This window comes from Squalius cephalus (genome assembly GCF_949319135.1).
Source record: "Squalius cephalus genome assembly, chromosome: 14".
Taxonomy (NCBI): Eukaryota; Metazoa; Chordata; class Actinopteri; order Cypriniformes; family Leuciscidae; genus Squalius; species Squalius cephalus.
In genome coordinates, this window is record NC_137135.1 from 7,515,574 (window position 1) to 7,540,977 (window position 25,404).

A 25,404-nucleotide genomic window follows, 5' to 3' on the forward strand; every position below is an offset into this window, starting at 1 on the left:
GTAAAAAAATAAAATAAAAAATAAAAAACTTTACATTTTTATGTAGTTTTTCTCTGATTGCCCATTGCGTGAGCTTAGAATTATAAGGTTCTACTGTATCTCCGTTTAGGGTAGTTCCGAGATATTGAGCATCAAAGTTTTTACATCCCAGCTGGCAAAACTGAGATGGAACCTTTTTATTTTATTAATAACTACTAACAAAATATTTTTTTTACAAAAATAACACCACACAGGCATTAATAAACACCTAACGGATCAGATTATGTCAAAAACTCAATTTCGACCAAAAGTGGAGATAGAACCTTATAATTCTAAGCTCACGATTGGTTCTTTGAAATCTACTTGCTCTTATTTAGTAACAAGGAAGTAATTACTCAGCTCACCCAGGAAGACAATTCATGCATTCTTTCCATTGTGTGGCATGACCACATTCTTCTACAATCAAATTCATTTCTATCATATTTCTAACAGGGAAGAAAAAACAAAAAACAAAAAACAAAAATAAAGGAAGAAATCCCAAGGTGCGGAAATAAACTACCTGCTTTCTATAACTTTAACATTATATAATGTGAAAGTAAGACGTGTCTAATGAAGCAAACCTGATCAAATATTCACTGGATTTACTTCAGTCATTACTGCCAAATTATTTCAGAGCACAGACAGACTCTCATGATGCTCAGATATATTTAAAGTAAAAACAATGTAAACTGACAAACTGCAGATGATGACTGTTTATATATATATATATATATATGTATGTATCTACACTGTAAAAAAAGTATTACTGTGATTATTTATCACAACTTAAAATTTAACATTAGAATAAGAAATAATGTGTTGTTTCATCTTACATCATACAATGGAAAAGTATGTGTTTGTGCTTGACTTAAAATATTAAGTGCAGTTAACTTCAGTCTAGTTGGTAACACTTTACTTGAAGGGGTGCATAAGACTGACATGACACCTTCATAATCATGACATGACACATTTCATGAATATGAAGGAGGTTTTATGCATGTTTATGACAACTGTCATGAAGTGTTGTTCGCTCAATTATGACATTTGTTATGCAAATATGACATTGTTTGAGATATCTTTGTTATGACATATTGACATAAACCAATACATCATAACCTGTCAGTGTCTATCAACTTGACATTACCAAGAAATATGTCATAAACATGACATGCAGATTAGTCATTAAACTTAAGAAACTTGGCTTTATGGGTTAACATTACATTATATTTCTGACCACTTTTTTTTCCAGTGGTACACAGTTAATTTGTCATTAAAATGTCATTAAGTGTTAATACTGTCAAATCATTTTATAACAGTGTCATGGATATTTTTGTTGACATCAACTACAGTGGTATGAATTAAAATGTTATCATTAAAATGGTACTGTCAAATTATTTTATAACTAATACTGGAATACTGAAAAAAAAAGTGGTCAGAAATATATTCATGACACAGTTATAATGGCCTCATGACAGCCAATGTCAAAACCAACCACATGACAGTTTAATGTAATGAACGTTTGATAATTTATCTGCTATGTCATGAAAAAGACACTGACAGTTTATGATGTATTGGTTTATGTCAAGTTGACTTTGTATGTCAACAAAGACATCTCAAACAATGTCATATTTGCATAAAAATGTCACAATTGAGCGAATGACAGTTGTCATAAACATGCATAAAACCTCCTTCATATTCATGACGTGTCATGTCATGATTATGAAGGTGTCATGTTGGTCTTATGCACACCCCTTCAAGTAAAGTGTTACCGTTTAGGGTAATTAAAATGAATATCTCAGTTATCTCAACAAATTTTAAGTTGATATAAGTAATTGCAGCAACATTTTTTTTACAGTATCAATCACTTGTTGGGCAATTCTCAATTATTCTCAGACACACATGGTCACGATATTATTCTTCTGTTTAAGGCACTTATAAAATCCAGAATCATTTCAGATGCTGGAATACATTCATCAGAATAAAAGAATAACATATATGCTCTAACATTCCACTTTATTCCGATAGTCCATTCTACTAACTACAAGTAACTTTGCAACTACATGTCAACTAACTCTCATTAGAGTATTAGTAGACTGTCAGTAGACTGTTAGGTTATGGTTAGGGTTTGGGTTCGGGTTAGTAGAATAAGTTGACTTGTAGTTGTCAAGTTACTTATGGTCTGTTGGGGGAGCATCAAAATAAAATGGTTGACATGTAGTTGCAAAGTTACTTATAGTTAGTAGAATGTCTAAAGTGGACTATCGAAATAAAGTGTTATCGAATTAGATGCACTTTCAGACATCTACACTATTCATTAAAACTTGAGTGCTTAAAACTTAAAACTTGGCTAATTTGAGTGAAATCATAACATTTGAATGCATAGGGTTGCTATTATGAACAAACTTTAACCAAAATATGAGCAATTAAATATGTAAATATTCAAAATATATAAATATAATTTAGAAATATATGTCTGTACTGTATATAAATTTACAGTAAGGAAGTGTTGTATTCGGGCGTAATGTGTGCGAGAAAAGTGATGAGTAAACAAAATGGATGAAGTTCGCTACTTCTGTTTTATGTGCTTCATTGCTTACTAACTCCGGACAGATACCACATTTACCTTTCAGACGAATCTCTTTTTCTGGTACAGTATATGCTTGGTCTGTCATCAGTTATTCAATTATTAAACCAAACTGTCAAAAAAACTTGGTCACACTATATTAGGTGGCCTTACAAGACTGTTACTGTGTAACTACGGTTTTCTGAAAAATTCCCACATTTATTGCTAATGAGTTTGAGGCATGGTTGGGTTTAGGAGTAAGGGTGGGGTTCATTTCATATTTGTGACCTAAATGTTAAACAGATTAGCCAGATTAATCTTTGCCAAATTTCTCCACATTTTACTATGCATTCTGCGGCTGATATTGACTCATTGCCTCCAGTGCTTGACCCTAATGCTGTATTTACAACAAGTTTTCAGAAGAATCCCACCTCATGCCTGCACTGCTCAAACACAGCCTAATACATTTACATGTAGTATATATCAACTGGTCCTCATTAGTCTTTTACTGTTCTCTGCATTATTGTGAATGTTTTTAGTCAGTTAGGACTCCATATTTACTCATGAAAATATGCGGTAAGATTATTTTTTTATACAATATATTGCAGAAATAAAACATCACATTGACAATGAATAAAATATACAATTTTACATTTTGGTATTTAGTTACAAATAATAAATAAGTAGAAAAGGGTTTCAAATTAATACCTCACAGAAATTAACAATACATTCAAGTTATCTACTTACAATAATGAGGCCTATTACTATCTATTTTATTAATTCATATAATTACCATAATTCTAAATATAATCCTAATGTAATGTCCTTGTTTCCTGACCCATTTGTCCGAAGCATCTGATGTCATCACACTAAAAGGTTGTACTGTACAACAATTCACACATTCAGCAATTAAAATGCAGCACATTCAGTGTTTGGCAGTATCTATAGAGACTCGTCCTCTTCCTCCTCCTCCTCCTCCTCCTGATGGTCATGTTGGCTGAGGTCCAGAGAGCTCTGTGAGTTGGCAGGGGTCACATGACCAAACCCAGAGTCTGTTTTAGTCTCTGACAAGTCTGTCTGAGAGACTGTGAGATCTCCGTGGAGGTCTGCGATATCCGTCTCGAAAGCTGCATTCAGTTCACCACGCACATGCTTCTTCTGTATCCCCTCAAAGATCTGAAGAACCTTCAGAAAATCACAACATACAGATTTTCTGTTAACTCCACACAGCTGCATAAGTCTGTGAATAGTAGGACATGCGTGCTGGAATGATCACTAGTTACCTTAGATTTAGGAATAAGACCGACACGGAAAAATCCAATCTGGCCACTCTCGATTTTGGTGCAGTCTACCACTGTGGAGGCGATATTCTCTGGTGACGGCCCATCACACAGCACCCCATCTACCTGCAGGATTTGGGCCAATTACATTTTAGTCTTCTGATGGGTATATTTATGAATCTTAAAAAAAAAGAAAACCACCTTTGTACCTTGTCACCAAGTTTTGCATAAACTTGGTTATGATGTGTAGTATCTGCCTCACCAGTAGGATTAGCAGATGTGACCGCAATGGGACCCACCTAGTCAAATAGGAATGCACGGTTTATACTATGATAAAGTCCAACATTTCCATGAGAAAACAATTACAACACATACCGCATTTATGAGGTGTGTAGCGACAGCACAGTCTGGGTTTCTAATGGCTATGCTCTGTGGTGTGCCAATATATTTTGATGATTCGCCCAATCCAAAGAACTCCATCCATGGAGCTAAGATTAAATAAGGAAGTTTGGATTTAATGTTACATCATTTGGTACACATGTCAGGTCCATTGCTAATATCACATCACCCACCTCTAGCTATAACCAGGCTAATGGAAGATGGCCAAGCAGCTTCCATAAAGTCCCAGAGAAGAGGGCTGATCTGTTGTTTGACTGGCTCCAGCTGCTTTATGGATGAAATCCATAAGGACATGGGACGTTCTTTAGCCTGTTTCTTTACACTATAGAGGTGTGATTGCATGGTTAGAGACACTAATGGAGCAACAGATACCATAAGTGGTTATTCTTACATTTAGGCTTACCTATATGCCTTTTCAACAGCCTGTGGGCGATTGCAAGCTGCCACAAGTACATAGACAGTGTCTGTGGGCATTCCACATATGCCCCCGTTCTTCATGATCTCTGTCATAAAAGAAAGGAAAGTCTATAGACACATACAAACTCATGTAAATGCAAACAGATTGGCCAATAGACTTTAGTCAGGGTAGTGCCATATTTAATTTTTGACAGGAATGAAAACGAGGCTGTGAGGGATAGAAGTAGAGTGTGTTCAATGGAGTGTACTGTTGTCAAACAACATACTGATTGTTAAGCTGATGAAACATCTTTCCCAAATACTTTCTACAAACAAAAACTCCATAAAAGAGTTTTGAAAATTAAATGTGATCTATATATGACGTGAAGAACAAGTATGGTAACCCACACTCATAATTTTTCCTCTGCATTTAGCCCATCCAGGTTAGTGAACACACCTTAGGAGCAGTGAGCAGTGAACATACGTGTAGCAAACCGTGGACACACACACCCGGAGCAGTGGGGCGCCCGGGGAGCGATTGGGGGTTCGGTGCCTTACTCAAGGGCACCTCAGTCATTCCCTGCCGGTATTGAAAATCGAACCCACAACCTTCGGGTTACCAGTCTGACTCTCTAACCCAGGGTTCACCAATCTCGGTCCTGGAGGGCCGCTGTCCTGCAGAGTTTAGCTCCAACCAGCTCCAACACACCTGTTTGAAAGTTTCTAGAATGCCTAATGAGACCTTGATTAGCTGGTTCAGGTATGTTTAATTGGGGTTGGAGCTAAACTCTGCAGGACAGCGGCCCTCCAGGACCGAGATTGGTGAACCCTGCTCTAACCATTAGGCCACAACTGCTTGATTAGAGGGCATGCCATTGTAAAGAGTCTATCCATCACAGCTTTTCATTTGTGTACAATATGACATCTTCCCTGACTAAGGATATACATAGAAATGTTCTCACTTTTTCGATAGTGGCTCACCTGCAATCTGCTGAACAGATGTGGACCTCCTGGCTGTAAGATGAGGGCAACTGTCTTTGCCTCCTCCAAAGCCACTCAACTTGATGAACGGATCACCGAATGGCAGTTGTGGACTTTTAAAGGTGGAGTTGAAAATGCTGGCCAGGAAAATGTAGAAGCTGACCAGCCCAACAATGATGGTCACACCGATATCGTAGCCGTAGGGAAGCACACCAACTGCATCCAATAAGAAGCTAATGAGGATGAGTTGGAAGGTGAAGGTATAGACGAACCAAGCCTTGTTGAGAAACAGAGCCCCAGCAGTCACTAATACATTGAAGATCATGAAACTGATGATTCCCACAGCTAGGTGTAGGCCACGCACATCTCCATAGAGGCCGCCGAAGCGTGTCAGACCCCACACGGTCCACATGATGCCGTAAAGGATGAAAGTCGTACTCTCTAGAGTCTTTCCTCGAGAAAAGGCAACGGAACCACATATTAGGTGTAGCACACCACCTGAAACCACTGCCCAAGGTAGGATGAGAATGGCCAAGGGGTTTCCACTTGAAAGTGAGGCTGTAATTGAAAAGGCAGCCAGGACACTGCAACCATGGCCTAACACCTCAGCGTCTGCATACTTAGAGTAGCCCAGATAGGGAGCATGTAGATCTTTGTCATGGGTTTGTAAAACAAATGTATTACTGCGGCTCAACAGGTTCTTAAGGAACCTGGCACCTGTGGGTATCTTGCTTAAGGAAACCATGTTATAAAGGGTTATAAAGAGCACAAAAGCAGACGTAACAAAGATGGCAGCCTGTACACCTTGTGTTCCTCTCTGAAAGAAGCTCTGGGGTTCGGCTGCAATTGCTATACAGTATGCCACAAAAAACAGTTGGTAGATAGTGTTCACAAATCCTCCCTGCAAGCTAAACAAAGCCAGGATGAAAAACAACACAGAGAATACAGCTGGAAAAGGCACTGGGGAATAGGGCACCTGGTTTGTTAAGTGCACAACTAGTGCAGTGTACCCTTCAGTGAAGCGTAGAATCGATGTGAAGCCATAGAAAGTGGCCGCCAGGGTGTCCATAGATCTATAGCTCTTAACACACACACCCAGCTGAAAGACACCAGCGGTCCACAGCCATGGCACATGGCCAGAGAAAAGCTTAGGCACAACACCAAGCAGAGGACAAGCTAGCACGCTAGCTGACAGCAGGTTCATGATTATACCAATGGTCACGACATCATTAGCTTCTTGATTCTGTAACGGTTTCAAGCTCTCTTTCTTAAATGTTCCGGGTAGCTGAATCTTTCTTTGTGTAATGTAAGACAACAAACGGCCACTGCCAAAGTAAGCGCCCACTACACAGACCATGAGGTAGCAGACAGCGGTGGCTGTCTGTCCGAAAGCTAAATCTGCCAAACCAGCAATCTGGTGGGCACATGCTAAACATATGGTCAGGGCAATGAATGAGAGGACAACCTCATGACATATAACAGCCACAATGCAAATAACAAGCAGTGCCAGAGTGAAAGCTGCAAGACCTGGCACCATAGCATCTCTCAGCTCATTTCTGCCATTTATTATCTTTTCACCTGAAAGTATGTGCACTAAACCTGAACCACTCCATAGGGCGGACACTGTCAAGCACAAACTACCAAAAATTGCATTGTGGGACCGGTTGCGCCGTACACCTATATAAAAGGACAGTGAGATGGAGAATGATAGAGAGAGAGAAAGAGAGAGAGAGAGAGAGAGAGAGAGAGAGAGAGAGAGAGAGAGAGAGAGAGAGAGAGAGAGAGAGAGATTTACATGGGCTGATGAAAAAATTTGATTTCCACAAAATGTATGTACATTCAAGATAAGACTTTAATATTTATGAATTTCAGTTGTATAGTAACATTTCATCAATTTGAACGGAATACTCCTTACTTATTCTTATTACAAATCAACAACTTTAAAATGAGTAAAATAAATAAATAATTAGAGCTCAATAAAACATTTTGTATAAATTTTAATGGAACAAGGGAATGGGCAATTTAGTTTATGTAATTATGTTTAGTTTATATTGTTCTTGATTCTGCTTTGTCACCGGTTATTCAATTATTCAACTAAATTGCCAACCTAAAATGTTAGGTTGACAAGGCATCTAATATGATAAGATGTCATATGGCCATCTTACCCCTCTTGTTATATTTTACATTTTGTATATTTTGTGCTATTACAACTAAATTAGCAAATGTATTAATTTCCTATAATAACACATTGGTTGATACATCATCATCCTGCACATGTTAAACATCCTAATATGTCACACACACACACATATATATATATATATATATATATATATATATATATGTTGCTTATGTTTTAAGTAACAAAAGTTAAGAACTGCATAGCAAATGTCTCCATTTGACAAAATAAAAGACAATAAACTTACTTGTGATTAACTTGTAGCTTGTAAGTAATTAGCTAAAAAAAGTCAATGCGATTTACATTTCTGTGAACAATATACCTGAATAAGCCAGCAGAGCCGCAATAATGAGGAGCAGAACTCCTAAAGCTGTGTCTGTGATCAGAGGTCTCTCTAGAGAGCTCGCATAGTTGTTCACCAGAAGCAACAAAGAACCTGTTAATAAGACACTATTATTATTATTGGCATCACTATCATTTCAAGTCTAAAAAAAAAAAAAGATTACCGTCAAGTGTTTCCATCAGCGTGTAGTTAACTTATTGAACAATACACACGTTAGTTTTGCCCTCTACTGGCGTTTTTTTAAACATAATAAAACAGCCTACAAATCATGAGGATATTATATATTGCTTATCATAAAACATTTACAAAGATTAAAAATGCAATTACATCGCAAATAAATGTTTAAATTCGAAATACATTTCTTTATCAGTTTTGTTTGATTAATAAAAAAATAATAATAAAAAAATACCGTTCGAGATTAAAAAAAGCGATATAAATCATTTAAATTCCTCGCTAATAAATCATTTGTAAGATCTAAAAGCTCACAAAACGTTTTTCTATTTTCTGCACATACCTCCAGATACTCCCAGAACTCCGATGGATAAGTGCAGCGATTCAGACTCCGCCATCCTTCTTCACAGCTCACTCACACACACACACCCTCTCACACTCACTGAGCTTTATATACACACACCCGCGACGACGTACACGATGATGTCAGAAAAGCACTCGCACAAAAGGTTTATTTCCTTCTTTCCTGGAGTTTCCTCAACCTCATATAACACTGATGGGAATACAATCCGATAATGCAAAACAAAAGTATGCCGTTTCAATTGTTTAACTTAGGCTTAGGCTTTCAATTGTGTAGCCTGGGCTACTAATTATAAACTATAGCTTATTACTTTTTCGTTTAATACACTTGAATGTAGGCTACGTTTTTTGTCAAATGTGGATGTAGATAGAAAATATGCATTTATTTTAAAGACAAATAGCACAAACACACTTTTTTAGATTTCAAATTAATCATTAATTTCAAATTATTAGATATAGAGCTAATAATGAAGAAAAGCATTACGAAAAGGTAATGGAACATATTTGCATAATTAATGTGAAATACTACACATTACTCTGCTAGGACACCTGTGTGAATCTGAGGAGATCTGACTTCATACATCCAGGGAAAATGTCTGTTTGTCTGTCCGGAAAAATCATTTCTAGTCATTGCGGAAATAAATAAATAAATAAATATATATATATATCACAAGCGTCTATAGGCTATATAATATATATGTAATAAACAAATTTATAATAAACAAAATATTTATACAATATTTATTTTAAAAAAATTATATACAGGCTATTAGTAATGTTTTATATCCTTATACTGTACAATTCTCCAAATCACATCCTGTCAATTACATGAAACTTTCTTTGGCTTTGTTGCGCAGTTAATATGGCACCAATGTAAATACAGGTGAGCTCAGACAGAAAGGTCGGCATGACTAAGCATTGTCTGTATGGGCAAACAAACAAAAGCTTTCTTTTCTTCCTTCCAGGAAGCTCTGGCAGTGTGTGACCGTTTAACACGCCTCCGTGGGAGGGACCGCAACCTTCAGTAATATAAGCAGTCAGCCTGTCTGTTCATCTGTGCGTTCAGCGAAACATTCAGAGAGACTACACACTTCACTGAAAAGACAACTCCTTTAACAAGGTAGGTTAAAGCAATGGATTTACTGTAACAACTGCAATTCTGGATTTACTGAAACCTTTAAGTTTAACTTTGAAACACCATTATTTCCATATCAATTTTCGGATATTTTTTAAGGCTGTTGTTTAATGGCACTATTAATATTATTCTCACTATGACTCTTACTGTAACCAACATTTTGTATAGAGTATGTGTATAATAAAACCAACAAGAAATTGTTTTCAGCACTTGTTTACTTTAACTCCTTGGAAACTGACGCGTGTTACCTTGGCAAAACTCTCTAGGGGTGTTAGCCATATAAATAATTAATTCTGCAAGTGTGTGTGTAACTGGCATTTGTTGTGTACTTCTGATATCTCTTTTCACTGTTATGAACCTTCACATTGTGTTCAAATGAGTACTTACAGTAAAAGAGCAGCATTAAAAGTTGATTTACTTGCTTGTGTTTAGTGTAACAGGCAAGATGGTAAAGCGTGTGGCGGTGATTTTGTCAGGATGTGGTGTGTATGATGGCACAGAAGTTCATGAGGCGTCTGCTGTAATGGTACACCTCAGTCGAGCAGGTGCCAAGGTAATGACACACACACACACATAAGACAAGTTCTAGCGTGAAAATAAAACTTGTCGTTTGCATCTCAGTTGGACTTGGCTTTAATGCAGCTCACTTTGCGGTGTAGGTTCAGATGTTTGCCCCTGATATTGAGATGATGCATGTGGTGAATCACTGTGAAGGACAGCCTGGGACAGACACGAGGAACGTGCTGCAGGAGAGCGCCCGCATCGCCCGAGGGGACATCACTGACCTGGCCAAGCTCGACGTCAGCGCCTTTGATGCTCTCGTCATCCCAGGTAATCGAAACGTCTGCACAAATTCACTACTATATAGATTACATATTACTATATACAAAAAAGGGGCTTTCGCACTGGAGGAACCTTTTCATAGTTCCTAGAGCTATTGGCGGAAGTACCCGGATTTTGGCACATTCGCACCGCAGGAACTAGAAATGATATTAGTTCTAGGAACTCTTTTGAAGGAACTAATTTATCTCTTACTTCAGAGTCGGTCTAAACCAGCACTATAGGAACTATCTGTGATGTTAGTGTTCGCTGATTGGCCGAACGCACGCGAAACACCAGCACCCGCCATTTAAAAAAAAAAAGGTGTGTGCACACAGATTATAGCCAATATATTTACTCCACAAACTAACTCTACGAACATGGAAAACAGTAATAGATGGGCCTCTTAACCTCTACGCTGAGGAGAAAATCCAACGTGACTTTGAAGGGACCAAGCCAAACATGATTATGTATTTCTGCTCAGAAACACTGGACATCAACCACACGGCAAATGCTAATACTTTTTCATATACTGTCTACTTTCTATGTATAACAGGACTGTTAAACAGATCATAATCTAATGAAGACGGAGAGTGCTAGCACTGTTTGTTTGCTCAGGATCTGGCGTTCTCAGCGCCGTCAAAATAAAAGTCACAACAACAAGCGCAGCTTACGTCACTTCAGAGTTCATACTGGCAACCAGGAAAATTTTCCTAAGGGAACTATTAGTTATCTGGGAAACACCCTGGTGGCTATTACCTAGAACTACCCGGTTCAAAAGCCCTTAAAGTGATAACACCCTGGTTAAGCAACTTCACAAAAAACAAGCACAAAAAGGTGTTTTAAATGCAGGCCAATGTTCTTAATGAAAGCCAAACCTCCAAATGAAACCATTGACTGCATTTTTTAAATTTTGTTTCCTAAGGTGCAATTAAAACCTTAGTAGATTTATTTATTCATTTGGTAACAATAAATAAAGAGACTTTTTTTACTCTGAACATGTTTGTCACTTTAAAATAATGGTCCAAACTTGAGTGATTATTAATGCATTTTATGACCATATTCAGAGTAAAAAAACAACAACTGATCACATCTCAGACACACGTTAATGTTGTGATTGGTAATTAATTGGTAATTCTTTATAATTTGTCATAGTTAGTTGATAGTTCTTAATGATGCTAATCTCATTCAGTAATTATTGATTACTTAAGAAACTATCTTAGTCCTAGACTAGTTAAGCTTTTTTTTCTACATTAGTTAAAGCTGAAGTGTTAATGTAGTACTACTCATTTGTGCTGCATTAATTTCTGCATAGTTAATGATGGACCATTACTCTAAAATTACCTTTTTATTTATATATTTTAAATAAAATGATAATTTAGAAATTAAATTATATGTTCTACCCCGATTTTAGCCCTCTGATTCAAAGGCTTTGTTTAAATGTATCACAAGACTTCAATATAAACGCCCACTACTATTAACAAGAACTGAACAAACAAATAATGCTCTACTGAGAATTGTGCATAGTAAACAGACAATTTCCTGTTAGGATCCTTTGAAAGGTAAAGCTATTTATACTATAGATCTTTTATCTGGCCATATAATGTGTGTGAGTATGGATCTGTGTCTGGCAGGCAGTCTTGTGCTGATGTATTAATCTCCATTGTCTAACAAAACTTGCTTCAATAAAAGCTTACAGTATAACTTACATTGACCTCCTATATTTCAAAGATCAAGGAAATTTGATTTCTCAATTCATGGTGACTGAACTCTTGATGTGCCATGCAGGTGGTTTTGGAGTGGCTAAAAACCTGAGCGACTGGGCCACCAAAGGCAAGGACTACTCAATCACTCCTGAGATTGAGAAGGTCATTAAAGGTTTCCATAAGGCGAAGAAACCCATGGGCATGTGCTGCATCTCCCCTGTGCTGGCAGCCAAAGCTATCCCAGGATGTGAGATCACCGTCGGACACGACTGCGAGTGTGAGAAGTGAGTTTGGGCAATATTTTCAAGCAGGGTTCATAGAGATGATGGTTTAAAGGTGCAGTGTGTACATTTTAGCGGCATCTATTGGTGAGGTTGCGAATTGCAACCAACAGAAGTTACGGTGGCCGACAGGAAGTCATGTCGTCGTCTGAGACAGCAGAGATTCTTTACAAAGATAAATTAATAAATTAGGTTTACTTAATTATTCAGTAAAACGATATGTTATTGCGAATATTATTGTTACTTGTTCATCATTGTTATTCACAGACTTTAGCTAGCTTCTTAACATGAAGAACAACACAGTGACGAAACGCGTTCTGTAGTAGTTTGTCCGTTTAGGGCCACTGTAGAAACATGGTGGCGCAAAATGGCTATTTCAGTGTAAGGAGACCTGTGGTGTGTGTAGAAAGAAATGGCCCATTCTAAGGTAATAAAAACATAACGGTTCTTTATGTAAAGTCTTTATACACCACTGAAAACACAGTTATGTATATGATATTGCATTTCTGTAAACAGATCCTCCTAAATATTACACAATGCACCTTTAAGCAGTAGAGCTCTTAAAAGTGGGTTCTGGTGATACAACTGGTTGATATTGTCTTTCTTGCAACCGCAGGTGGCCGTACGCTCAGGTGGCCGTAACCATGGCAGAACTGGGAAGCAAACACTTGAATAAAAATGTCGGTGAGGTGCATGTGGATTCCAAGAACAAACTGGTGACTACAAGTGCGTTCATGTGCAACGCTCCCATCCATGAGATCTTCGATGGTCTGGGTGTCATGATTAAAGAAGTTCTCAAACTAGCCTAACTTTTAACAGAAGTCTATTTATTTATAAACAAATTCATCACAAAACCGTTTTTTTTTTTTTTGTAGAAAAGGAGAAACAGAACAAACCATCTGTCAATGTTTTTGTTGTTGTGGTAACCCTTTATCAATAAAACTGAATTGAATTTAAACATTTCCTTGTTCGTATTGATATTTTACACTTAGTCAGTCTTTCATGAATGTGGAATATATTATATTGTACCAATGATAAAACTGTGGAAGATGTTATGTTTTGTGAAGGAGGGCCACTGGTATGAAGCCTTTGAGCTGTGTTCATGATCACAAAAATATAGTGGTTTTCAATTTGCATAACAGTGCAGTCACAACACATACAGTATACATATTTATTTTAGGTATGGGAATGGCTTATTTAAAGAATTTGATGCCTAGATTTTGGGCTGTTTTTGATTGGCTATTGGGGTAGTTTTGTTACGCAGACCTGGCAACCTCATACTGAACGATACAAGACGTATCATGATACACAGGCTACTCACAATACAGTATGTAGCAATAATTATTAAAGCATTCCTTTCATTAAAAAATGTCAAAATGTTCCTGTTTCCTGTTTATATATATTTGATTTCATTGACATTACAGTTTTTCTCGATTGCTTAAACACATTTCTTGAAACTATGCCTCGTATTCTCAAAACTATAAACACAAATCCATAACGTCTCACCCAATTCCCCAAACATCCTATTTTCAGGTCAAAATGAAGCTCTACATTCAAAACCGTTCGCTCTTGCTGAAAAACCAAACTTTGCCCTCAAACAGGACACACAAGCCCTCAAAATCACACACACTACAACATAGTCTAACACACTGGTGCAATAAATTCAAAACAACATTTCCAAAACTAGTGGTAAGTTATGTTGCTTGTGGTTCCCACATCACAAACCTTTTCACATGATGAACACAAAATACACAACCAGTGGATACATTGGCACATTTTTGTTCATACACAGAAAACATTTTTTTTTTTTTCTGTTTTACTCTTTTTTTTTTTACTCTTTTTTTTTACTCTCTCCTCTACATTTTTTTTTATATTTACTTACAGTAAGATGTGTGTGACCAACATATGACAGTAAAAGAGCACACACAAACCATATTCTAATATGGAATTCGAATTGCATTGGAATGGTAAAGAGTGTTGGGATGTGACAGGAGGGCCTCCACTCAAGGATACAATATGATGGACACGTCTAAGAATGTTCCACATATGGTTGAAATACCTAGAAAGATAACATTCTGGGAGTCAAGACTATAAAGGAGAAAGGATGCCCTCCCTTCACTGTCACACTCTGCAGCCACACTGTACGACTGCTAGCCTTTTCTTGCAAGAAAATAAACCTCATCAAAGACTATTGGAAATGTTTGTCTCTTATTCAGTGATAGAATTGTGTTTGCCACCACTCCTCCCTGAAGGTTCTCGAGGCGACGGTAAAGCGACTCAAATTTGGCCTTACTCGTAGCCGAGCCTCCCTCATAGTCATACCATTGATAAAGACATGGGCAACTAGAGTGGCTTGAATTTCATCTGAGACTGCATGTCTTCTTGTCCTTGCCCTTCCTCCTCCTCATTCTTATCCCTCTTCCTTCATGTCTTTCTGGATCCATTGTTCCAAAACGCAATAAACTGATTTGGGTCCTTTTATCTATCTATTGAAGGTTCTGATTGATGTGTGTTAAATTTTGACTCTTAGTGTTTCCACTTGGGTAATTGTGTGCTAACTGAGCTGAAGCTGTGCTGACTTGAGTGAACAATTTTGAATGCTAGTGCTTTCTAAATGACAACATGGTGTAGTCAATGAGAAATGAAGGGATTTGTGTGTAGAGTTTTGCAGTGACAGTTCAACAAATCTGACTCATGTGTCAAAACAGGGAATAGTGTTTATAGTTTAGTGAAATGTGTGTGCTTTTTGATAAATGGCGTTATGGTTTTGAAATTGTAGTTCAAAAGCCTGGTTATATAGTGTTTAAGCAATCGAAAAAAACTGTAAACAGAATAAATACGTTGTAATTCCAAATATAATCAATTACATGATAACATTAAATATTGCACAGAGAAAATCTAATTTATCCAGTAGAGCTAACAACAAAACAGTTGTCACGCTAAACTGTGGCTGTAATGAATTGCACACCGATCAGAGATAACAGTCTATAATATAATAATCCAAAAACAGGAATACAAGCATCCAGTGATGCTTTTTAAGATCTCATTACAGTACAGAATCATTGTCAGGTTTCTATATGTACACTTTACTCTTGTATTTAGACCTGGGCTATACAGATATTAGATATACTAATTTCCAGTGTTGCTAACTGTGACAGCAAGTCTCATACTCATATTTTATCTTATTTCCTCATGTTGAAATGTCATATTCTTATCACAGATGATGACTTTATTATTCAAATTTCTAAAGTATTTTTAGATCACTGTGGAAATATGATCCAATACACTAGTAAACTAGTCAACACTTTGCCACGTTCTCTCTTCTCATTGCCATAATCCATCTCTCTCTCCTTTTCCCTTTTGGACAGTTGTTGATGTGATGTGATGATGAATTTTTCAACCTAAAGGGAAACACTGAAATTAAATTGGCTCTGCTCTTCCATTTATGTCTATAAGCCAGAGGTGCGGCTTTCCCCGCTATCATTTACTTCCATGGCCAAACCCTGAAATGTGAAAAGGGTTCATTCTTTAAATCCTCATATATGACATGAAAAACATAAAAAAAGGGAACATTTTAAATTTGATCAACCTGATAGGAAATCAGACACATTCTAAAGATTTTGGGCTATCCCAGACGAAAGATGACCAATCGTGGTGATTTCTGAGGTTGTGACTCCTTCATCGTACAGTGAGAGAGGTTTAAAGAAGGTCGTTGTCACCGTCTTGTGACCAAAGATAGCCTGCGATAATTATCTGACAGTGTCATAAATTAAGCATGATCGTCTCACAGTGTGTGACCTACGTCTGACTAGCCAAAAAAAAAAAAGCAACATGAAATGGCGTATTGATCAACACGACTTGCCGCTAAAACTTAAACCTACTTTCCTCAAACTCATCGTCATGCCATGACCGCATCCATATTCTCCTCGTTCCTTCTCTTTTTTCAGCGCACATAAAAACCACAATTGCTGAAGTGTGATTGATCTTGCTCTATTTGTTCACCACTAGCGCACATTGATGACGTTTTATTCTTCTATACTAACTTGCGTCATATGTAGCCTGCGATTCAATAGGTGTCATCATCATACAGTCTACATACATGTCGTACCCAAGCTTATTAGATCCATGTCGTACAGTGTGATCTGTAATGTTCTTATAGGACTGTTGAAATCTCAGCCTGTAGCAGGAAGAGGAAATAGGTAAGAGACCCACAATCTAGGACATTAGAATTGTTTGTACCTTGAAGGTTTTTTTTTATTTTTTTATAAGTAATGATTGACTTTTTTGTGCTTTTCACAGTGATAATGACTAAATCAATAAATAGGGGAGACCGGGGATGGAAGTAACACTTTTTGTTTGAGCATCAGTAACTCAGTGGTAAACACGATAACCACATTTGTGGCAAAACTCACTTGGACGTGTACTACACGTGTCAAACACTACTGTTGTAACACTAGCTGGGCATAGATGTAACAATGAGAGCTAATTTGCTGAAATAAGATCCATGCTATCTAATTTACACAATAACTTTATTGTAAAACAAAGAATAATCAATTTTGAATAAAGTGAATTTAAAGTAACAAAGCAACCTGGCTACTTTAGGTTATGTAAGTCAAATAATTGTATCTATAACGTCTCGGGTTACGTATGTAACCCTCGTTCCCTGAGTAGGGAACGAGACGCTGCATCGATACTCGATACTTTGGGGAATGCCTTCGGCATGAAGCGTCTGAAGTCTACTATACAACTATTCCAATCTGGATTGGTGCAACGTCATTACGTCAGCCGTGACGTCGCATGTGACGGTGATCCGGAAGCTATAAAACGGTCACAGGAACCAGGAAATGTTAGCTTCTAATTGGTCAAAGCAAGTCGTTCCCAGGGGCGCGAAAAGTGTGGCCGAGGGATGCAGCGTCTCGTTCCCTACTCAGGGAACGAGGGTTACATACGTAACCCGAGACGTTCCCTTTCGTAAAGGGAACTCCCGCTGCATCGATACTCGATACTTTGGGGAACAAATACCCACGCCGCCACACTGAGAGAAAAATGCCCTGGTACAAAGATCTGGTACACTCAAGGACAATAAAATGAGTAGAGGGTAGATCCAAACTAGTTTGTCGTAAGATTTGGTGTAAGAAGGGGAGGTGAGGAGCCGGAGACTCAACTGACCTCGTGCAAAGGGAAAAAACCCCGGACAGTAGAAAGTATAAGATAAAAGGTGAAGGCAAAAGCGCACCTTATATTTCAATTATAAGTGGTTTCTGCAGATAACCCACTGTCTACTTGATAGAGGGGAATATCTCCTAACCCTTGATACATTACTAGATGGATTAACTCCTCCCAGCCCGAGGCCTAGCATAGGAACCTCCAAGGCTAGCCTTGACCACCCGACACATGCGATGGAGGATGGAATACCTGAAGAATCATGATATCGCCTACCGGCACCTCGGTACCGGGGCAACAATAATGTAGAGTGGCTCCCACACTCGCAAGTAAGAGGGGGCAGCACCACCACTCTTCCAGGGAGTAAGACGAGCAGGAAGCAGACTCAATAGATTCTCCTATATATACTTATATATTCTCAAATATATAATCGTATACTTCATCCACAGGACATGATGGGTGCCAGGGATACCCCATCAGCCTGAAGCCAATAGGCTGGATGAAAAGGATCCATTCTCCAATCTACAGGAACATGGAGTTTCAGTGGGAACGTCCCTTCAAGAACACCCTTAAAGGCCTGCGGAGGGCACTGAAGGCCGCCACAGAGGCCCTAAGCATGAACAGGAGATCCCGTTAGAGAGCGGGATGGAACACCAGAACTGAAGCCAGTGGGCAGTAATACACTGGGTTCGATGCCCTCCCTAACTTAATTGTTTAGTTCCTAGTAGAGTGGGGTTCTAGTATGGATGTCCTGACCACCTCGGTGGAAAGGGCAACCTAATTATGGGTGGGACCCCCTCAGGGGCCAGACCCATAGTCTCCATAACTCTGGTCGGGGATGAAATAGTGTACCATCAGCCTGAGACAGAAGATCTCTCCTAATAGGAATTTTCCATGGAGGACTCTCCAGGAGACTAATAAGGTCCGAAAACCAAATTCGGGCCGGCCAGTACGGAGCTACAAGGAGTAGTCTCACTCCGTACTTCCTGACCCTTTCTAGAACCCCAGGGAGCAGAGCGATCGGGGGAAAAGCGTACAGACGTGACCTCGGCCACATCTGTACCATGGCATCCAAGCCTAAAGGAGCTGGATGTGAGAGAGAATACCAGAGCGGGCAATGAGAGTTCTCGTGAGAGGCGAACAGGTCAACCTCCGCCCGGCCAAACTCCCTCCATATAAGCTCAACCACTTCAGGGTGGAGCCGCCATTCCCCGGGCCTCAGCCCCTGCCTCGACAGAATGTCTGCTCCCCTATTCTCAACCCCAGGAATATAAATGGATCTGACAGAGAGAAATTTGTCCTGGGACCAAAGAAGAATTTGATGCGCCAGTCTACAAAGAGGGCGAGATCTCAAACCTCCTTGGCGGTTGATATAAGAGACCACCGACATATTGTCTGTCCTAACAAGAACATGATGGCCTCTGAGGTCCACAAGGAAGTGCCTCAGGGCAAAAAACACAGCCAACATCTCCAAGCGATTAATATGCCATGAGAGATGATGGTCCTTCCAAGTACCTCGGGTGTAACGGCCCTCCATAACCGCACCCCAGCCCGTGAGGGACGCATCCGTAGTCAGAGTTCTTCTCTGACATGGTGCCCCCAACACCGGGCCCTGAGACAGGAACCATGGTTTCTTCCACATAATCAGAGAACGAAGGCATCTGCTCGTAACTCTGATTGTACGAAAAGGGTTCCCCAGAGGAGAAAACCCCTTGTTCCTGAGCCACCACTGCAAGGCCCTCATATGGAGCAGACCAAAGGGAATTACCGTGGAAGCTGCAGCCATAAGTCCCAAAACTCTTTGAAAGTGTTTGACAGTGATAGCCTGGCCTAGCCTAATACTCTTCATTGTGTTCAAAGTAGTATTAATACGAGCAGGAGACAATTGTGCCCGCATCGTAATTGAGTCCCACTCTACTCCCAGGAACGTAGTCCTCTGAAGAGGAGTTAAGGAACTTTTCTTCACATTGAGTCTCAACCCCAAGCACCTCAAATGGCTCAAAACAACCTCTCGATGTTGAATCGCCAACTCTCTTGATTGGGCTAAAATAAGCCAGTCATCTATATAATTCAAGATACGAATCCCCTGAAGTCTCAGTGGAGCAAGGGAAGCGTCCATACATTTAGTAAAGGTGCGAGGTGATAAAGCTAGGCCGAAAGGAAGAACTCTATATTGATAAGCTTTTCCCCCAAAAGCAAATCTCAGAAACTTCCTATGATGTGGAATGATGGAAATATGAAAATATGCATCCTTAAGATCTATCGTCACAAACCAGTCCTCGGATCTGATTTGATGAACGATCATAGGTATCGTCAACATTTTGAAGGTAGTGAGAGGTAGCGAACGCTTCAGAATAAAAGATCTCATAGGAACATTCTGTGAAAAACATTCGCTAGAATTCGATGCGTCCCGAAGCGCACTTGACGGCGGGAAGCAACATCGATTTCCTGAGGGCTCCGCGGAGCGAAGTTTTAAAAAGCCCTCGCGGAGGGGGATGCCCTCAGAGGCCTGGACGCCCCGTCAAGGCCTCTTAGCCGAAGCCTTCCTCGCCTGAATAACAGTCCTCAGATCTGTTTTCGGTTTAGAAGGCTTCGGCTGAGAGTGTTGCCCCTGCCTCCAAGCCCCTTGGGGGGGAGCACGAGAGGCCACACTCTCCTTCTGCCTCAGCAGGTGTGAGGAGCTGGCGGCGGCCCCGTGGGACTGCCCCCTGGCAGCAGACCCACGAGACCTGGAACGACGGCGGGGGATAAGCTCTTTGAATGCGGCTGACTGTCGTTTCGCCTCCTGAAACCTGTCGACAACATTGTTGACACCGTCGCCGAACAGGCCAGAAGGCGAAACCGGGGCATCGAGGAGACAAGCCCTGTCCTTGTCCCCGATGCCCGACAGATTCAGCCACAAGTGTCTCTCCGTGGCTACCAGTGCTGCCATGGAGCGGCCGATGGCGCGGGCCGTCTCCTTGGTAGCACGGAGAGACAAGTCGACCACACGACGCATTTCCCTAATGTCGTCGTAGGCGACCTCCCCACCGTCATCCACCTCCTTGAGGAGGTCGGCCTGGTATGCCTGCAACAGCCCCATCGTATGCAGACAACTACCAGCCCGACCTGCCGCCATATATGCCTTCCCAACCAAAGCCGATGTTGTACGGCAGGGTTTAGTGGGAAGCGCCGGAGCCCGCAGGGATGACGCAACGTCAGGGGAGAGGTGCGAAGCAAACGACTCTTCAACCCTGGGCATCATCCCATAGCCCTCCTCCCTAGCACCCATTATGTTTGAATATAAATGTACATTGGGGCTAGATATTCTCGAGGAGAAGGGCTTATTCCACGATCTCGACACCTCGGTGTGGAGATCGGGAAAAAATGGCAGACTCCGGCGTAGAGGTTGTGATCGAGACTGCAGGAAGCGCTCATCGAGTTTACTTTTTACCGTCGCTTCCTGCGTCTCAGATGGCCAGTCGATCTTTAATTTATTAACTGCTCTGGTCACAACCTCTAGCAGCTCCTCAAAGGCAGGGGAATGAGGTAGACTTTCACTTTCCCCTGCCTCGATGCCCAAAATATCTAGCTCCTCGGAACCAGATAATTCGAGCATCGGTTCCTCTGCTGGGGCGGAAGAAGCCGCAGGGCGGGCTTCCGCACCCTGAGCGGAACTATGAGAACTAGCTTCAGAATGCCGAGAAAGGGCCGAAGCCGTCTCGGCATCATCCACTAGATCTCTCTGCGATCCCCATGAATGCAGACGCCGCGCTGCCTCGGCAAACGCGGGACCTGATCCACGGGGATCGCGGGGCTGGCCACTCTCATTAAATAATGCTTGCCGGGAGCGGAGCGTTCTCAGGGGCATGATTTCACAGTTAGCACAGACAGCACCCTCGAGCGCTGCCTGTGCATGCTCCGCTCCCAAACAAATCACACACAGCGAGTGTGTGTCACCCTCGGCGAGAAAGCGCGGGCAAGGGGACGCACACTGCCTAAACTGTTTCTCGGCCATTGTATTTTAATATATATATATATATTTTCACGGACAGACAACACCAAATAAGACAAACAGTTGTACACAGAACGCTTGCTGAAGACCAGAAGCTGACATTTCCTGGTTCCTGTGACCGTTTTATAGCTTCCGGATCACCGTCACATGCGACGTCACGGCTGACGTAATGACGTTGCACCAATCCAGATTGGAATAGTTGTATAGTAGACTTCAGACGCTTCATGCCGAAGGCATTCCCCAAAGTATCGAGTATCGATGCAGCGGGAGTTCCCTTTACGAAAGGGAACTACATTTCAATGATTGCTATAGGCAAAAAAATTATCTTTATAATTTTTTTTTTACTATCTTTCCTGAAAATCAGTGGTAACACTTTATTTTACAGTGTCGTTGTTACATATGTATGTTACATACTTACCATAGTATTAACAGTAAATTATACATAATTACATGCAACTAACCCTCAACCAAATCCTAATCCTACCCTAACCCTATAGTAAGTACATGTAGTTGCTTAATATTAGTAATTAATAAAGTCAGTACTTAAATATATAATTACACGGTAACAATGACACCTCAAAATAAAGTGTAACCAAAGTGAAAGGTGATGGGAGTGTATGATATTGATGGCATTGCCACAGCTACTTTCTGACTGCTCCGTGTTACAACACTCAGGAAATATTGACTGCTTCACGTGATCATGAAGCAATAGAACACAATGAAACTGCTGTTTCCGTTTCTTGCTCATGCAAAATCACAATTCCATATGTATAAAGCATGTATAAAGCCTCTCAGAGTAAAAATTGTGTCTTAAGTGTGTCAAAATTATAAGAATGACAAGTTAAGACTAGGTCTCAGCTCCTAAATTATTTAATAGTGCTGGAGAGGTATCCTAACCTTGTTAGGAGTAACAAGATGGCAGCAGAGAGGAGGAGGACATTCTTTCCATCAAAGATAATGTATTGGAGTTAAATAATGAGAGGGCGTTGATGAAACGATAACATTTTGATCATAAAGGTCTTGTTTTTGTAACTGACCTTGAAAGAAATGTAATAACTTCTCCCACTCTACAAATCAAATCAACTGTAGTAATGAAAGTAATAAGGACATTTTTTGTCGACTGGAAGAATGCAGCAGTGCACCGGTGATGACTTGAGCTCATCAGTCCACTGTGAGCAGGGTTTTAATAGCACTATTGTGGCACTGGCCACACCAAACATACAGTTGTCAGTGTTCAGCTTTGTCTGTGTTGTCTTTGTTTCATGTCTCTATGTTTGTGTTGTGCTTAAACACATGGTTTTGTCTTTGTTTGTGTTGGCCATGTGCTCCTCTGTTCCTGCCTCCTTGTTTCCCGGTACCACGCCCCCTTGTCTAGTTGAATCCTCATTTGTCTGAGTGTTGTCACCTGTTCCTCATGTTCTCTGCTCCCTTGTTTGAGTCCTCGTTTATCTGAGTGTGCTCACCTGTGCCTCTTGTTCTTAGCTCCCTTTATACAGTATGTGTGCTCTTTCCCTCATGTGTGGCCAGTTCGTTAGATGTTGTGCTACTGTGTACTTCTGTGTTACATTGTTTGGTGTCGATTCGTCACTCTTGTCTGTGCTCTCTCACCCAGCTCCTGTACCTGAGTTTCCTTGTAGAGTTATTTCCTCAATCTCGTCTGTGTATCTAGGCTTTTGAAGGTCGTTTGGAATTTCGGCATCCAGTTTCAGTTTGCACACGCGCTGGGTTTATCCATGTCACCCTTCCTCTCCTGAGATTGTTTATCCTGGTTGCCCACCTGCTATACGTGGTGTTTTGAGTATAACTCCTGTTTCTGCTTGTCTACAATAAACTGCTTGCTTGCTTGCGTTTGGATCTGCGACTCTCGTTCTGACAGAACGAATCGACCACACCTTGTCATCTGTCAACTGTTTGTCAATAAATCTGTTAACACTCGTTCTGCATTTGAGTCCTCCTTCATAGATCCGTGACAACAGTAGTGGCCAAAAGAGGTTTTTGTTTTGCTTTGTTTTTTTGTTTTTAATGACCTTACAAGTTTGCTTAAACCATCAAAATATGAGGAAAATATTTTAGATGTTTTAATTATGTTGATTATGATAATTATTTTAAAATATGAAGGAAAAACAACACACTAAACTTAGTGAAGGTATTTATCTGACAAAATGATTGGGCAAAAAATGTAAACTACAGCTATAGGTAAAAAAAAAAAACTCACAGGAAAAAGAAAACATTGACAACAACATACTCGGTTATATTAATATTTCTCTGGTTCTATCTTGTTTTTGCATTGTTAATTTCTTTGCATGATTTGTCATGTTTCATTGCATTATCACAAATACAATAATTAACTCCATGCACAACTACACAATACGCGCACAAAATCTTTAACACATTTTTAATACTATTTGAATAAAGGGTGAATCTGTAAATTTTCCTTTGTCTCACTTTTGGCCACTACTATATGGCAGTTCATTGACTTTCCAACTGATCTTCAAACCATGTGGCAAAAGCAAGCCACTTTTATGAGGACTGCAAGCTTCCTCAAGTTGTTGGAGTTGTTGATGGAACTCATGTTTGCATCATTGCTCCAACTGCAAATGAGGAGAGGATTCCACAGTATAAATACTAATCCATGATAATTGTGCACAATATAAAGAATTTAAATTAAATTAAATAAATTTAAATATTAAAGTTTCAGTGTCTCAATTAAATGATTGGTGTCATGCTGCTGTAACCTCACTATTGGATCACTATTGGCTGATTCAGTGGTTGAGGGCGGCCATTTTGGGATGACATTTTTGTAGGCCTTAGTTCACAACACTTAAGTGCCACTTCAGTCAGCACTTAAGAATCAGTCTTAGACTTTGATGAAAGTTGCTTTTAGCTTCTTTATAAAAGTCTCATACTTTTTTAACATTTAAGTCAAAGCTTAAGACTATTCTTAAGAGCAGATATGAAGAAGTAATTATGCATTAAGTTATACGGGCATAGGCGGAAATTGTGGGGGGTTGGGGGTCAGGACCTACCCCATTTGAGTCCCCCACTAAAAATATCATTAAAAATCATGCTGTATATTGTAAATAATATATACTTAAAAAATTGTGTACGTAGTAAAACAATACAAAAGATTTATGTTCAGAAACATTTTGAGTCCCGTGGAAGACAGAAACAAGTTCTTCAGTAGTTGTGTAACTCCAGTAAGTCGGCTGTCAAGGCTATCTTATTCACTTTAATCATCGGATTAAGTGTCTCTTTTCTCTTTAATACAGATGATGCTGTGTTATTAATAAATTAGTCATGACAAAAAAAAAAGAAGATGATGAAATCCCATCTATTTTTCCATGAGTCCGCTCTGTCAGCGATTATAATGTTACCTAGCTTGATTGGTAGCTTGTTTAATACAATAGCTTGTTGGATAGTAAGTCACCCAGGCTTAAACACAGCGATAAGCCTATGTGTGAACTGATATTAGGTTAATATTGTAGATCTACCATTGTGTTGGGATTTGCTCAATATGATGTTAAGTGGCAGATCAGTGGGCTTGTCTGTCCCAGACGAAACCCAAAAATACTATGTGGAGGACACAAGATAATTTAATAATTATAATGTGACTGCG

General features: G+C 39.8%; 2 protein-coding genes across 3 annotated transcripts; one reads left to right on the plus strand and one right to left on the minus strand.

Annotated features, from left to right (window-relative positions):
- Positions 1–2,576: 2,576 nt before the first annotated feature.
- LOC307170966 (uncharacterized protein) lies at positions 2,577–8,790 on the minus strand. Its single transcript, XM_079892300.1, has 9 exons — positions 8,674–8,790; positions 8,139–8,252; positions 5,638–7,314; positions 4,664–4,763; positions 4,434–4,582; positions 4,237–4,349; positions 4,071–4,160; positions 3,865–3,987; positions 2,577–3,766 (listed from the first exon to the last, which is right to left on the minus strand). Exons 1-9 carry the CDS (start codon positions 8,726–8,728, stop codon positions 3,524–3,526), a joined length of 2,664 nt encoding a protein of 887 aa, XP_079748426.1. The 5' UTR covers positions 8,729–8,790; the 3' UTR covers positions 2,577–3,523.
- A 13-nt stretch (positions 8,791–8,803) lies between these two features.
- LOC307170986 (glutamine amidotransferase-like class 1 domain-containing protein 3, mitochondrial) lies at positions 8,804–14,005 on the plus strand. 2 transcript variants are annotated; one of them, XM_079892327.1, is made up of 6 exons: positions 8,804–8,839; positions 9,656–9,810; positions 10,258–10,378; positions 10,485–10,656; positions 12,433–12,634; positions 13,248–14,005. In XM_079892327.1, the coding sequence occupies exons 3-6, from the start codon at positions 10,271–10,273 to the stop codon at positions 13,438–13,440; spliced, it is 675 nt and encodes a 224-aa protein (XP_079748453.1). In that variant the 5' UTR covers positions 8,804–8,839; positions 9,656–9,810; positions 10,258–10,270; the 3' UTR covers positions 13,441–14,005. The 2 variants fall into 2 exon arrangements, with proteins under 2 accessions (XP_079748453.1, XP_079748452.1); XM_079892326.1 differs by lacking the exon at positions 8,804–8,839 and adding an exon at positions 9,530–9,573.
- The last annotated feature ends 11,399 nt before the right edge of the window (positions 14,006–25,404 follow it).